The sequence below is a fragment of the Crocuta crocuta genome, unplaced genomic scaffold (assembly GCF_008692635.1).
Source record: "Crocuta crocuta isolate KB4526 unplaced genomic scaffold, BGI_CrCroc_1.0 scaffold127, whole genome shotgun sequence".
NCBI classification, from domain to species: domain Eukaryota; kingdom Metazoa; phylum Chordata; class Mammalia; order Carnivora; family Hyaenidae; genus Crocuta; species Crocuta crocuta.
The window spans coordinates 4946302-4961660 of NW_027532008.1; the positions used below are offsets into that span (position 1 = coordinate 4946302).

At 47.7% G+C, this 15359-nt stretch overlaps 1 protein-coding gene across 6 annotated transcripts in view; it reads left to right on the forward strand.

Annotated features, from left to right (window-relative positions):
- STPG1 (sperm tail PG-rich repeat containing 1) overlaps nt 1-15359 on the forward strand; it is a 50745-nt gene that overhangs the window by 15581 nt on the left and 19805 nt on the right. For 5 of the 6 annotated variants that reach the window (XM_077775678.1, XM_077775679.1, XM_077775675.1 and 2 more), the window contains 2 exons: nt 8845-8946; nt 13873-14043. In XM_077775678.1, coding sequence (XP_077631804.1) covers nt 8845-8946; nt 13873-14043 — 273 coding nt within the window. The remainder of the gene's footprint in view (nt 1-8844; nt 8947-13872; nt 14044-15359) is intronic. The other variant, XM_077775680.1, reaches the window with a different exon arrangement.

Here is a 15359-nt window from a genome sequence, read left to right on the forward strand (position 1 = left end):
TGGTGCTGTTGTCCTGTGACCAGTAGAGGGCAGTGTCACCCAAGGAGCCAACAGCCTCTCTCTTGTGCAAGAATTTTAAGAATGAGTTGGGAAGTTGTTAGCTTCAGGGAGAACAATGGCATCTGGACTCATGGTGCCATATTGTACCCCAAACATTTTTTAAAAGAAGAAATGTATTTTAAAACTTATTATAAAAGTATAAAATTCAAAAATTCCAGACATATGAAGTAAAGGGTAAAAATTCTTTTCCCTCCCTCTGGCCCTGTTCACTCTTTATGGCAGGATAGGAAATAACAACGCTTTCTTCAAATAACATTAAAGGAAAAACAAAAGAGCTGAATAAATTTAAAATCACACTTGTGATAAAGGCCTCCCTCTTTTTAAAACCTTCCTTTAACAATGTGTTATTTCTGTTCCTGTTCTGTTCTGTTCCTCCCTCCCCCCTTTCTCCACATATCTGTGTCTCTTTATCCCTTTGATCTGGAAAATTCTGCATGGCTCCTCGTGGGCCCTCAAGTAGCTTGGGATTTCATTAGCTAAAGGCTCAGGAGTCCGACCTTCTGGTCTCTCACCAGCAGGGGGCTGAAGCACCTCACCAACGTCCTTAGTCTTTAAAATCTTCGTTCCTTCATTCATTTAACCAAGATCTTTAGAATAACGTTCTTTTGAAGGAGTCAACATCTCAGTTACCTTTTGCCGCATTCTAAAAATGTTTTTGATCCCACTACCTTGCCAATATGGCGGAGATGGAAGGAGAAGATGGCAGTTCTGAAGGCAGGTGGGTCAGGAAGGACCTGGGGCCCTCAGCAAGCCCCTTTGCCCCTCGGCCTGTTCCTGCTTCATAAACAAGAAGGCTGAACGAGAGGACGCTTACATTCCTTTCACTTCTAACATTTTAGGATTCTAAGAAAGCGAATAATAAAGGATATAGTGTGTGTGTGTGTGTGTGTGTGTAGGCTTGCGTGTGTGTGCGCACGCGTGCGCGCACACACACACATTTTTAATTGCTGGAAGGTTCACCTCAGAGAAGTTAAATAAGATATTTGTTCAGGACTTTTCTCTCTTCTCCATCTAGTCTCTGTGTCTGTGTTTTAACTGTCCACCTGTCTCTGTCCCTTCTGTTTGGGGTCCCATTTGTCAAGTCAGTAATAATAGGCTGTCCATTCTCTAGAATACTTGCAGTCCAGCCTCCAATAAAAATAGGAGCAGCCACCATTTACTGATCCCTTCTAGGTGTGAAATCACTTTTAGACCATGTCCCTAATCCTCAAGAACAATGCCAAAAGGAAGGGTTCATTATCTTAATTTAACAGGAGAGGAAATCGAGGCTTAGGGGAGTTAAATGACCCACCCAAGGTCATGCAGTGCACGGCTTGGCACGGAAGAGGCCCTACATAAATATTTGCTGAATCAACATGGAAAGAATTAGACCTCAAACCCACATCTAGTTCACTCCAAAGCCTGTTCTTTCCACATGCTACCACACCTTTTGTGGCCTGCAAAGCCATGCATTTGAGTTATGAAAGTCAGCAGGTATGTTTCTGAAAAGGCCTTAGCCAGACCGGCCCCAGCTAAGTGGGGAGTCTGAAGACTCCCATCCAGGAACTGAAGGGGCCGGCACTTCGAGTTAGCATTCAGTCCGCTATTGCTTTTCAGAAACGTTTCTACTGAAGGAACGAAGAGGGGAACCAGCCAGAAGCAGTCTCAAATACGGAAAGAAGTAGCTCAGAAATCTGATTCATGCTTCTCAAATGTAGTCACGTTGGTCTGACAAAGTGGGAACTTTCAGCTGAGTATTTGAAAGCCTTCTGTATATAAGTAGGGAATTTTGTGGCAAGAGCGTGGGATCCGTAAATCAGGTTCCCTGTGTTCTGCCCTGTTAAGGAGCTGTGTGCCTTTAGACTAGTCACTTGACCTCTCTGGGCTTCAGTTTCCTCATCCGAAACACAGACAAGGTGGACGATATAATTTTGTCGCTTCTTCAAGCTATAAAAACCGAAAAAGATGTTTCTCGTTCCATGCCCATTATTCTCATTTTTCTCAAGGGCAATGGACATGGACAAGCGAAGGATCTTGTTGAGCATCACCCAATAACTCAGTGAGGCAAGACAAATTAAAAACAGATTTTAAAACTCTGATGTTTCACCGCCCTTCTTAGGGCATTAATCGTCCACACCCTGTGCCTGATCTCATAACTTGGTTGTATCCTCACATTAGTTCCGTGACCCATTTAGCACGTCCTCGACACAGCGAACCGGTGCCTTGTGAAATGGGCACTTCCCTTATCCGTCTAACTTTGTGGGGAAACGCTGCCCAGTGCCTATGCTCTGCCATCAGTCCTTCACGGAGCGCGATGTGGGCACTGGCAGTTTAGACTCCTGGAAATGAAGTCGGCCTCCCCACACATTTGTACGATGATTTTCCGACGTGCAGGCGACTCTGTGTGCATGAAGAGACATGCCCGATCTGGGGCAGAGCGTAGCCCAGGAGCAATGGACATTTTCTTCCTCCACCTCCCTGTTTCTGTCTCTGTTTCCCTCTAGATGCTGGTCACTGCTTTCCAGGCCGCGTTGCACTTATACTATCTTTGTGTCATCTCAAAAGCAAGGATGTTATGATAGCCGGGCCCATGATTCTAAAGCCAGCTTATCCCTTCCAGGCTCAAATCCATGAATGCCAGGAACCTATGGGCATTGTATCCTCTAGAAAGGCTCAATTTAAAGGCACATGTTAATTTTATATAGACCCTCCCAAATGGTAAGCAGGCCCGTGTTTCATTTGTGTGAAATTGTAGAAAGTTAATANAGCACATGTTAATTTTATATAGAGCTTACCACCCTCCCAAATGGTAAGCAGGCCCGTGTTTCATTTGTGTGAAATTGTAGAAAGTTAATACTGTTTCACTTCTTAACTTGACACGAAGCACTGGATCGGGGTTATTTTACATGTCAGGGATATTCATTCATTCATTCATTCATTCATTCATTCATTCAATTAGAAAGAGAGTGAGCGAGCAAGCTGGGGAGAGGGGCAGAGGGAGAGAGAGAGGATGTTAACCAGGCTCTACACTCAGCACAGAGCCCCGCACGGGGCTCGATCCCACAACCCTGGGATGATGACCTGAGCCGAATTCAAGGTCAGGCTCTGCCTGGCCTTTCTGCTCTGGGAGCCCAACTCCTCCAGGTCAGTTACCAACACGCCTCCCCACGGGGTCTGCGGTGTCCGTTCCTGGCAGTAACAACTTGGCCGGCACCGACCGCGTGCCAGGCCCCCCTCGAAGACTTTTGCATTTATTAATCCATTAAATCCCCATAATCAGCCTGTGAGCTGAGTCCCATCATTATCCCTGCTTTTCAGATAACGACCCTGGGACAAAACGTGGGTTGAGTAACTTGCACGGCCGGGGTCAGGCAGAGCAAGGACACACGCGGGTGGCAGCTCCTGGTTCCCAGCCACTGTTCCCCGCGCCACCCCGGGATGGCAGCAGGGACACCTCTTCTGAGCTCTGACAGCCACTCTCATCCTACCTTCTGCTTCACCTGACGGCAGTGGGTGTGTGCGTCTCACCTTCACTTGTCCGGAAACTCCTGGGGTCGTCACTGTCCTCTCCTGACCCCAACAGCCCCTCAAAAGTGCATGGAGAGAATGAACCCCACTACAGTCTATGCTTCCCTTGTTGGGTCCCGGAACGCACCCCGTCTGGTTTGCACTGTCCTGCTGCGGCCCCTCCATCCCATTCCCAGAGCGTGTGAGCTGCTCACAGGTCGTGCTCTGGCCTTCCTTGCACCTTAGCACAAGCCCTGGTCCACGGTAGTTTGTTTTTGTTTTTTAACGGTTATTTCTTTTTTGAGAGACGGAGAGAGACAGAGCACGAGCAGGGGAAGGGGCAGAGAGAGAGGGAGACACAGAATCGGAAGCAGGCTCTAGGCTCCGAGCTGTCTGCACAGAGCCCGATGTGTGGCTCGAACTCATGAACCCCAAGATCATGACCTGAGCCAAAGTCATATGCTTAACTGACTGAGCCACCCAGGGGGCCCCCCCCCCCCCCACGCNGAGAATTTTAAGCCCCTCATCAGACCCCTAGTTTTCATTCATCTTGTGCACACCTGAGAAACACCGGTCCCCCACCCCCAAGAGAGACCAAATCAAGGCCTAACATCTTTGAAGAGTCAAAGGGAGCCCTAGTGTGGCCTTTAGCCAATGATCCAACAGAGACCACGGTTTGTAAGCCAAGAAGCAATTTGATGAACCATTGATTCGAAAGTATTAATTGGACAGAATTTATGAAATCAGGGCTGGAAAACTCGGGCTGTGTAACTGGCTGCAAGCTGTGGGTCTCCAAGCTTCCTATAACCCATGGACATGTCTGGGGTGAGGGGGTACACGGTCTGCTCCCTGTGTCCCCTCCTCACGACCTCCGTAACCTATCCCAGGGTCAAGCGAATGGAGATCTTTGTCCCACCCCCGCAGAGGCTGCCTTCTGGGACTTTAATCCTTCTAAAGGGCTCTCAAAGTGCCTGTCAGCCAAACGTCCCCCAGATGTGTGCTGGGTGGAGGGAGAGGAGCACACGAGCCAGTCATCTCTTGCTGGATCTCGCTCTCCAGGTCTCTAACCTCCACGGGAAGGTTTGGCTCCTGGCGGCTGGGTAGAAGTGTCGGCGGTGCAAGGGTAGAAATGAGAACAGGGGTGGCCACACACCGGCTCTCACCCCTCTGTGCATATTTAATCCTCCACTTTGGGGCGGGCCCGGGAGACAGTACGTATGGTGTCCACTTAGTTCTTTCCGTGCTCGACACGCAGTAGAGCTGAGGTCAATGGTTCTCTTCCCTTCCCCCTTTCCACCCCCATTTTTTGCTTTGCTTAGTTTTGCCTTCTGGGGTGGTCTTGGCCAAGAAACCAAGGTCGGCTAAGTTCACCCCGGTTGCAATCTGGGTTCTTATTTCTGGGATCTGCTCTGAGAAGCCTCGAGTCACCAAAGCCACGGAAGGTTAGTCATGTGAGCTGTTATCCCAGAGGTGAGAGGTCTGGACTTTTACTGCCCTCCCAGAGAGCCATTTGCCACGTCCAGCAGCTGCCGGAGAAGGCCCGAAGGCTCTGCGTTTTTCAGGTTTTCTTCTAGGAGCTTAGAAACCTCCCCAGGTGTGGTGTGAAGGTCATGGTGGGCTGGGAGGCCAGCTCTCCCCTCCACAAAGGGAAGTTCCGATTAACAACATTTGCCAATTTCTGTGGTGTGAATACTCCCACCCTGGGTGACTGTCAAGCTCCCGCTGGCAAAATCTCTGACATTCTAACAGTCCCCCTCTCGGGCTGCCCCGGGCCAGCTCCAGCATACCGCTGCCTGGACATTCCTTCAGAACAAACAGGCAGACTCTCTCCCTCGCGGCTGAGAGGTGACAGCCCTCTTCCTATTTGGCCTGAACTGAAACCAATTTGCAACACAGCAGAATTAAAACATGATCTGGAAGCGCGCCTGGGTGGCTCCGTTGGTTAAGTGTCCAGCTTCGGCTCAGGTCATGATCTCACGGTTCGTGGGTTCGAGCCCCACGTCAGGCTCGGTGCTGACAGCTCAGAGCCTGGAGCCTGTCTTTGGATTCTGTGTCTCCCTCTCTCTCTGACCCTCCCCTGCTCACACTGTCTCTACCTCTCTCTCAAAAATAAATAAAACATTTAAAAAATAAATAAATAAATCATGATCTGGGTCCAGCAGGGTTGCCAGATTGAGCAAATAAAAACACAGGATTTCTAGTTAATTTAGAATTTCAGATAAATGGCAAACAGCTGTTTGAACATAAGTATGTCCCCCCACATTGCACGGAACATACTTAAACTAAGATCATTTTCCGTTATCTGAAATTCAAACTTAACTGGGCACAGTGGGACGGAGAGCTTTTATCAGGCAACTCTAGCTCCTCAGACACAGGTAGATGCCCAGGCGTGTGAAGGTGTCGAGTGTGGCAGTAGACTACTGGCTATAGGTGCGCGCCTTCCTTGTTCACTGTTCAAACATGGAAGAGTCATGGGTTCATGTCTTGCTTCTGCTTTCCCTTGACTTAGGGACTCTCCAAGCTAAGAGGCACCCAAAGAAAGGCATTTTAGTCCGATGTCTTTGATTTGAAAATAAGGAAACTGAGGCCCAGAGAGGTAACTCGCTCAAGGTCACTTAGCGAGGAGCAGCACCGAGACTGGAATTTTTGGATTCAAAACTCCATGGGATTTTTTTCCCCTTCTATCCTATATCTTCTCATTTGAAAGTTAGTTTGGGTTAGTGCTTGAGGGTAGTAGACTCTGTATGTTGGGTGGAGGTGGGCAAAATGGGTGAAGGGAGTCAGAAGGTACAAACTTCCAGCTATAAAATAAATAAGTCACGGGCATGTATTGTAGAGCATGACAGCTACCGTTAATAACACCGTATCGCATGTTTGGAAGTTGCTAAGAGAGTAGATCTTAAAAGCTCTTATCACACACACACACAAAAGAATTCTGTCACTGTGTGTGGTGACAGATGTTTACTGGACTTACTGTGGTGGCCACTGTCCAATGTATAAAAATATAGAATCATTATACCGTATACATGAAACTAATATAATGTTATGTGTCAGTTATCCCTCAATTAATAAAAAAAAGAATTGACTTTGTACTAGGACCTCTTGGGTTGAAACTCTGGCTCTGATGATTACTAGTCATGTGACCTGGGGCCTTATCTCTTTTGGTCCTGACCTTCTGTCTTTAAAAAAGATGTTTTTTAAAATGTTCATTATTTGGAGACAGCACGAGTGGGGGAGGGGCAGAGAAAGAGCAAGACAGAATCTGAAACTCCAGGCTCCAGGTTCTGAGCTGTCAGCACAGAGCCCAACACAGGGCTCGAACTCACAAACCACAAGATCATGACTTGAGCCAAAGTCGGGCGCTTAACTGACCAAGCCACCCAGACACCCCTGTCCTTCTGTCTTTAAAATGGGGATTAAATGAGTTACTGACCGTAACTGGTGGCTCAGGTGGTCAAGCATCTGAGTCTTGATCTCAGGGTCGTGAGTTCAAATCCCGCATTGGGCTCCATGCTGGGTGTGAGGCCTACTTAAAAAATAATAATAATAAAGTACTCAGGGGCTCCTGCGTGGCTCAGTTGGTTTAAGTGTCTGACTCTTGATTTCTGCTCAGGTCATGATCTCACAGTCATGAGACTGAACCCCTCATTGGACTCTATGGGGTAGAGCCTGCTTGGGATTCTCTCTCTCCCTCTCTCTTTGCCTCTCCCTCACTTTCTCTCTCTCCCTGTCTCTCTCTCTCTCATAAACTTAAAAAAAAAATGCTCAGAACAATGCCTAGCACACAGTGAGTGGCCACTCAATAAATAAATGCTAACCCTACACATAGCCCCCTAGAGAAATCTCTTCCTTGTTACCAGCAGCTCCTCGAATCTTCTCCCCCATGCAGGGCGCGGCCGATGGCGCTGGCGCACTTGGTCTTGGGGCACGTCTCATGGGCTCCCCCTTTCTCCCTGGTGACCAGCCCCCCTGTACCCGAGGTCTTCATCACCTACAAAGTGGGAATCGGTGCCCCTTCACCCACCTGCTTTGAGCAAGGCTCAGACGATTCCCCGCATTTAAAATTCAGCACAGAAGAACCTATTAATCCCACTGACTGATGGCCCTATCCCAAATATTAAACCTTAATCACACACTGCTCAGGCTGGACTGGAAAGTCCTGGAAAGCCCTGGTGGCAGCTTAAGCTTTCTTTCTGCCCTGAGGAGAGTCGTAGGGATGGTGGAGACAGGATGAGCCTAGCAGACAGAGGTTGGAGAGAGCAACTCTGCAGTCAGGCTGCCCGGATTTAAATCTGGGCTTCACCATTTACTAAATGTGGACCCGATGTCTCTGGGCCTCCCTTTCCTTAACATGGACTTGATAACACCCCCACTGCAAAGGGTTTGTGTCCATCATGCCCCTAGGATTGAATTCAGGTACTGCCGTTTGTAGCAGTGAGATGTTGGGCAAATGCATCGCCGTGTGCCTCAGTGTCTCCATCTGTAAAATGGGGACAATAATCCCTTTCTTGCTGGAGGATTAAACGAAGCGAGCTTTGAAAAGCTTGTGACATCAAGTAGGCACCCAGTAAACTCTCAAGACAATGGAATGTCCTTTTCATTTCACACCACCTGCTTGGCCAGCTCCTGTCGGCAGATACCCCCCCTGCTAACTTGTGTGGGAAATGAGATGAAAGCCCCATTAGCTGCAAAAGCAGAAATGAGCTTAGAAATCAAGCTTTTGTTTATCTCTCTCTCTCATACCTGCATCACTTAGCATGTGAGCCTCAATGAGCCTGCCTCCTTTTGTTTGAGAATTACAAATGGACTTGTTTGGGATGGTTGTTTTTGTTTCATTTTGCTCTATAAACAGAAACACTCCCTGATTTCTCTTCTGAAAGGCTGAGGAGGAAGCTGAGTCAGGTGGGTGCGGTTAACGTGACATTGGTCATCGGTCCCTCGCCTTGGGTTTGGCGGGACCAATCAGCACACACTGACTCACGCATCAGCCGCACTTAGCATCCTATCGTGTGCTCGCTTCTCTAATGGCACAACAAAACACCAGCATTCTTCTGGAGTGCAGGGCAGCATGGTGGAGAGAGAGCCACGGCTGTGGGGGTCCCAGACCCGGGTTGGTCACTGAGACAGTGCCTGGGCAGGCTAAGGTGTGGGGGAGCCAAGCTGTCACCTGGGAAGTGGCGGTGCCCATCCCTGAGGGATTACACTGAGCCTTAGCATAGATGTGATGGGTGTAAAGCTTCCAGAAAAACACAGTGCAAATGAATGTATCCCAATGACACCATGTTCTCTTCCTTTCAGGATAATATCCCAGGTCCTGGGTTCTACAATGTCATTCACCAGTCTCCGGTGTTCAACAGTGTCTCACTGTCAAAGAAAGGGACATGCACTTTTCCCTCTATGGTGAGAACCCTTTCCTTGAGTAAGGCCATTAGCGGATCGGTAATTTCCTTTGCTCATTGCGCAAACACGTATTGGTCATCTGGTCCCTTCTCTCCAAATGCCGTGGTTCTAATTAAGAGAGTAACCGCCGCCTCAGACGTCATGCAGGTAAATTAGAGCCTGTGTCTTAAAGTAATTTCCCCCCACTGCCAGACATTGCCGGAGTGGGAAGAGCGGCCAGAGGGATGCTCAGGACCTGATCATGCACAGTCAATGTTGTCGCCATGGAGCAGACTAAGCAGATGTTTTCCTGAGATTTTCAGGCTCCAGGAAAAAGATCTCACCCTAATATGAGGTTTTACACTGCTCGGTCTCATTGGGTTATTCAAATTATTGAGAAATCTGATGGGAGCAAAAAGAAAGCAGGCAGCAGACCTGAAATGTAGCGCTCTCCCTCCCTTGCTATTTCCCTTCTTTGCGAAGTGAGGGTCTCTATCTTTGTGGATGCTTCTAAGAATCACGGAATTCTATGAAGTGCTGATGTCCCTGACCAGACTCGGGCAGGATTTTCTTGTTCTTTATTTGAATATTTGTAAATTGGCAAGAATAGATACAGCAGGGGAAAAGGGTCAAACTAGGCTAAGACTGGCTGAGGTAGGAAAGTGGAAAAGAAACAACCCCAAACTAGCATCAAAAAACCATGTATGCGGCCTGTCCCTTTAAAAATTATATCTTGGGGCGCCTGGGTGGCTTAGTCGGTTAAGCGTCCGACTTTCACTTAGGTCATGATCTCGCGGTTCGTGGGTTCAAGCCCTGCGTCGGGCTCTGTGCTGACTGCCAGCTCAGAGCCTGGAGCCTATTTCAGAGTCTGTGTCTCCCTCTCTCTTTGACCCTCCCCTGCTCACGCCGTCTCTCTCTCTCTTTCTCTCTCCTAGAAATAAAAATATTTTTAAAAAAATTATATCTCAGGGCACCTGGGTGGCTCAGTCGGTTAAGCATCCGACTTTGGCTCAGGTCATGATATCATGGCTTGTGAGTACGAGCCCATGTCATGCTCTGTGCTGAGCTCAGAGCCTGGAGCCTGCTTCGGATTCTGTGTCTCCCTCTCTCTCTGCCTCTCTCCCACTGGCTCTGGCTCTCTCTCAAAAAGTAAGTAAACACATTTAAAAAATTATATCTCAAGGAGCACGTGGGTGGCTCCATTGGTTAAGCGTCCGACTTTGGCTCAGGTCATGATCTCATGGTTCGGGGGGTTCAAGCCCCGTGTCTGGCTCTGTGCTGACAGCTCAGAGCCTGGAGCCAGCTTTGGATTCTATCTCTCCTTCTCTCTCTCTCTCTCTCAAAAATAAACATTAAACATTTTTTAAAGTAAATTATCTCTTACAAAGATGTATTATAATGCCTGACATTGGAACTGATTAAAAAAAAGAAAAACAAAACACACCACACAAAGGATCCATTTAAGACACACCGAATGCAGCCACTTGCTGGAATTTGAGTTTGGCGGAGCTGAATACTCAGGGAGCGGGCTGACTTTGGAGCTAGCTCCCCATCAGCAAAGACCTTGAAGTCCCACCTGCCCCCATGAGCTTACAGAGCCACCACGCCCCCGCCTCACTTTCTGCCCTGCACATAAAGAGACCTGAAAGCTATCTGCCACGGAAATGCCATCTCATGAGGCTCTGGCACAGGAGACTCGACTTAAGACCTAAATCCTGACTCAGCTGTGGATTCTCGATGTGGCCTCAAGCACGCCACCCTTCCGTGTCCCAGTTGCCTCATAAAAGTGGAGACTCCCTGGAGGCTCAGGGCAAATTGCAATGAGCAAAATACTCTTTGAAACTGCGGAGGATTGTAAACATGTCAGCTATTATGAGTGTTACCACCTGAGTCACAGGCAATCGCTCCCGCAACACCTAGGTTTTCCCTCTGTGAAATTCTTGGCCGTTCAGTGGCACTGCCCTTTCCTGCTTGGTGCCAAAGAAGGGACTGAATTAGAGCATGCGAGCAATTCCCGGCTAGGCTTGGCGTGCGGTAACTTTCCGAATGACGAGGCCAGGCCGTGTGGAGGAGAGGTGGCCCGAGGGAAGGTCCGAGGGTTACAGAATCGAATCATGCCTGTCAGGTCTTTATAACATACAGACGGAACCCAAAAAGGAGGTGGTGCCGGCTTCTCCTTCCCGCTTTGATGGGTATGTGGATTTCTTTTTTATAGACATTTGGGTTCCTGTAAGCAGCCCACAGAGGCTGGTGGCGACCTGTTAGGAGATCCCACATGGTACCCGGCTCCTCTTTGCATGGAATGAGAATTTCCTGCCTTCCCCACTGCCCCCCGTGACTTTCACGTTTGGCACCTCCTCCTTTTCCGGATCTGAAGACTCAGAGGGAATTAAAAGTAGTCGCCAGAGAAAGATCTGCTTGACTGACACTGGTCTGGCAGGAGGGGCGTGATTGTAGGTGAGGCTGACCACAACACTCTGTGGGCCTATAAATTCCAGAAACTTCCTGATGAGTGCTGGAACCACTACACCGACCCTTGGAGAGGACCTGTCATCTCTCTAAGTCCAGATCATTTAGAGAGCTTCAGTAGTGTCTTCTAAACCCTTCTTCCAGAATTATTCATGAGACTTAGGAGCGAGAGGAGGCTGGTGGGAGGAGACTTCCTGTATTTGCATGGCGCAGGAGCGGTTCTGGAAGAGTGTGGCAGTGCAGGAGAGAGGTTCGTGAGTGCCAGCACGTGGCCGGATTGGAGACCACAGGCCCGGCAGTCAAAGTCAAGGTGTAGGGTGGGTTGTGTGAGCGAGCGTTGATTCAGCCATACTCTGAGACACGTTCTATTACACTGCTTTTGTGAAGCTTTGCTTCTAATGAACAATTAGAACAATTTTTTTTTCCCTCCAAAAGCATGTTAATAGCTATTCTAGGCCAGAAAGATTTGATGATCCAGTAAGTTTCAGAAAGGCCTGGTTCAATATATTTAGGTCTCTTTATTGTAGGATTCTTCTCAGGGCACTTAATATGGTGGCGTGTATTAGCTTCAGAATGGGAAGGTGCTATGAGACCTTCTCAAGTTGATTTGGCTCTGGAACACTCTCCCCGCTGCTGCCACCACCAACACTAACTTATCTTATGCACCTGCTATGCCAAGAAACACTTAGGAGATGGTGCACCTGCCTAAGGAGATGGTGCACCTGCCTAATCTGTTGCCTACAAACAGTACCACCGGAGAGGGTTCCCACCCTTCTCCTATGGGAGTGAAGAGGAAAGAGGAAAGATGTGCCTATCCCACCGGGTAGAGGAGAGAGCATATCGGTTCTTCTGAACTAGAACCTTCCACAGTCATTTATCAGCTGCTCATCTTGTAAATGAAAACATGTATTGCTTTATTCCTTTTGACCCAGTCCTCTTTAGAATGAGACATCTAGGGGCGCCTGGGGGGCTCCATCAGTTGAGCGTCCGACTTTGGCTCGGGTCACGATCTCACGGTTCGCGAGTTTAAGCCCGGCATAGGGCTCGGTGCTGACAGCTCAGAGCCTGGAGCCTGCTTGGGATTCTGTGTCTCCTTCTCTCTCTGTCCCTCCCCTGCTTGCTCACGCTCTCTCGCTCTCTCTCTCTCTCTCAAAAATAAACATTTAAACAATTTTCAAAAATGAGATATCTAATCTATACTATATAGTAGGGGCAGACTGCCTGGGTGATAATATTGGGTCCATCCTCATTTGACGGACAAAGTCCGGTCTCCTCATCTGTAAAGTGGGGATAATCATAATACCCACTCCCCAGGTTTTTCATGAGGATTAAATGCAACAACCCATGAAAAGTACTCAGTTAACCATTGCCCAAAACTCAAAGGCAAAGTGCATACAGGGCTGGGGTGACCTTACTTCTGGGAACATTGGTGAATCCTGACACTTAGGAGGAGGCCAGCTTGGGACTTGAACCCAGGTTAGACTCTGAACAGCTGGGACCCTGGACAGGAAGTTCTTGCCCCTGGGAGCCCATCCACTCACATACCATCGGTGGCCCATAGACTGGATGTTGGGACCGACTGCTACTGAGCCCAGGGTGAGGAGTTGGTGGGGGCGGGGGTTCATGCCTTCCCACAGCCTCACCCACCTGCGGTGCTGTGTAGTTAGTGACCCCTATCCAGCCGAGGAAGCCCAGGGCAATGTTCTCAAGCTTTCCACCATAAAATAATGAGAACTTTTTTGTTTGTTTTATCAGACTCCAATACTTGCCATACTATCCTTGGGTAAAGTGATGCTATCACCTAGTTACTATGGCTTTTGCCCCTTTTCATTTGGCAAACATTGATTCTGTTTGTTTTCCGGAGTTTTTTTTTTTTTCAACTGAAAATAGTTCATTATGGCTTCCTGGAAGGAGTAGAATCGATTCTACAGAGACAGAAAAATACTGTAGGGTTTTTTGAAATCAGCAATTAGGTGAGGGATCGGAGGCACGGGTGGACAGCAAGCCCCAGGGACCCTTGTGCCTTTAAGACATTAGAAGCAAACTTGTTACTTAAGCAATCCAGATTACTTAATCTTAGAAACAAGATGTGAGGTTTTACTCAGAAGGAAAGCCTTGGCTGGAGGAAGAAAGTCTAAAGCTTCCCATCATATAAATTACCCAACAGCTGATGAGTCAAGTGTAAGTGGCCTGAATGGGATTGCGTGGCAATGCCTTTATGGCAAAATCATTTTTGCCAAGTCCCAAATATAAGATGAATAATTTGAGTTAGTTTACAGAAGTTAAAACAGGCCAGAACTTGCAGCCTCCGAGAGCAGGCCCTCAAAACCTGAGGTCAGTTTATCCTTGTTAGCTGCTAGAGTTCAGCGTTTACAGATTGCTTTTAGACCTAGCGCTGGGCACCATCCCCTTGACATCTGTCCTTTGGAGCCACCAGATTATGTAAGAGTGCTGATGCCTTTGGCTTTCTCCTTACAGCGGGCCCGATTGGACACTATCATTTCTAAATACCCCGCAGCGAACGCATACACTCTTCCATCACGTTTTGTTTCGAAGAAAGACTTCAGCAATTCCTGTTCCAGCATGTTTCAGTTGCCAAGCTTTGTGAAAGTCCTCAAATCTGAAACTCCCGCACCAAACCATTACAACGTAAGAACGTAGGGTGTGCTTGTTAAATATATATTGAATGAACGCTTTACTAAAATAAATGAAGGGTGGGGGGAGACACTTTGGGAAACAGCATTTTAATGTAATTAATAAGTAAAACAGCATTTGTTGACTGCCCAGTGGGTACTTGAGGCTGGGCAAGGCCTTTGGAATTTGCAGGACCTGGAGAAAAATGTGGAGGGTGGAGCAGCAGGAAGACCCGTCCCTGGAAAATACTTATTGTAATCACTCCTATCATAGAACCTTTCTGGGACCATTTTCTCATCCGTGCAATAGGCATATCATTTGCCACTCTGTCTGCACACACTATCCATTTGCCTTTATGTCCCTATAGGGAAAATTAACTTCCGTATTTCCATATCAGAAATTGGTTTTTTAACAGTAAGTCTCCACCAATTACAATCACTTTGTAGTCACGGAGACCGGACGGTATGATTAATGGTTAAGAGATGGAGTCAGGTTCAAATGTCCCCTCTGCCACTAACTTTGTGGCTCTAGGCAAGCCCCTTCAGCTTTCAGGACTCAGGTTATTGATCTGTGAGATGGGGATACGTGTCCACTTCATAGTATTAAAGCAAATGTTAAATTAGGTCTTGTATGTGGAGTACATAGCCCAGCCCTGGGCACACAGGGCTCCGCTGTGCATGGAGGTCAGGAGAGCTGTCTTTGGGGAGGTCAGGTCACCTCTTGAGCCTCAGTTGTAAAAGGGAATCAATTATACTTGCCCTAAAGGGTTATTATAAGAAGCAAATGAGACAGCAAATGTGAAAACGTAAGACGTGAATCGTATATAAGGTGTTAATATTATTGGGCCATGTCACAAAATAATTTGGTCTTAGAATACTTCATTTTGATTTCCCTTTTCTTTTTTTAATGTTTATTTGTTTATTTTTAGAGAGAGAGAGTAAGAGGAAGGGAGGGGCAGAAAGAGAGGGAGGGAGAATTCCTCTGCGCTGTCAGCACAGAGCCTGACAATGGGGCTCCATCTCACAAATCGTGAAACCGTGACCTAGGTAGAAATCAAGAGCTGGATGCTTAACCGACTGAGCCACTCAACCGCCCCTCCTTTTTCTTTTATAACACTTTCAAATAATATTTATTTTTCTGACTACAAGGCCCCTGCCCAGCTTCTGTGATTGATCAAATCGATTAAAATGTGCTGAAAGCAATATATGCCTGTGAGGCCAGCGCTGTCCGCTAGAAATGTAATGGGAGCCACATACATCATTTAAATTTTCCCAGTGGCCACATTTCAAAGTAAAAAGGAACAGGTGAAATCAATGTTAATAATATGTTCT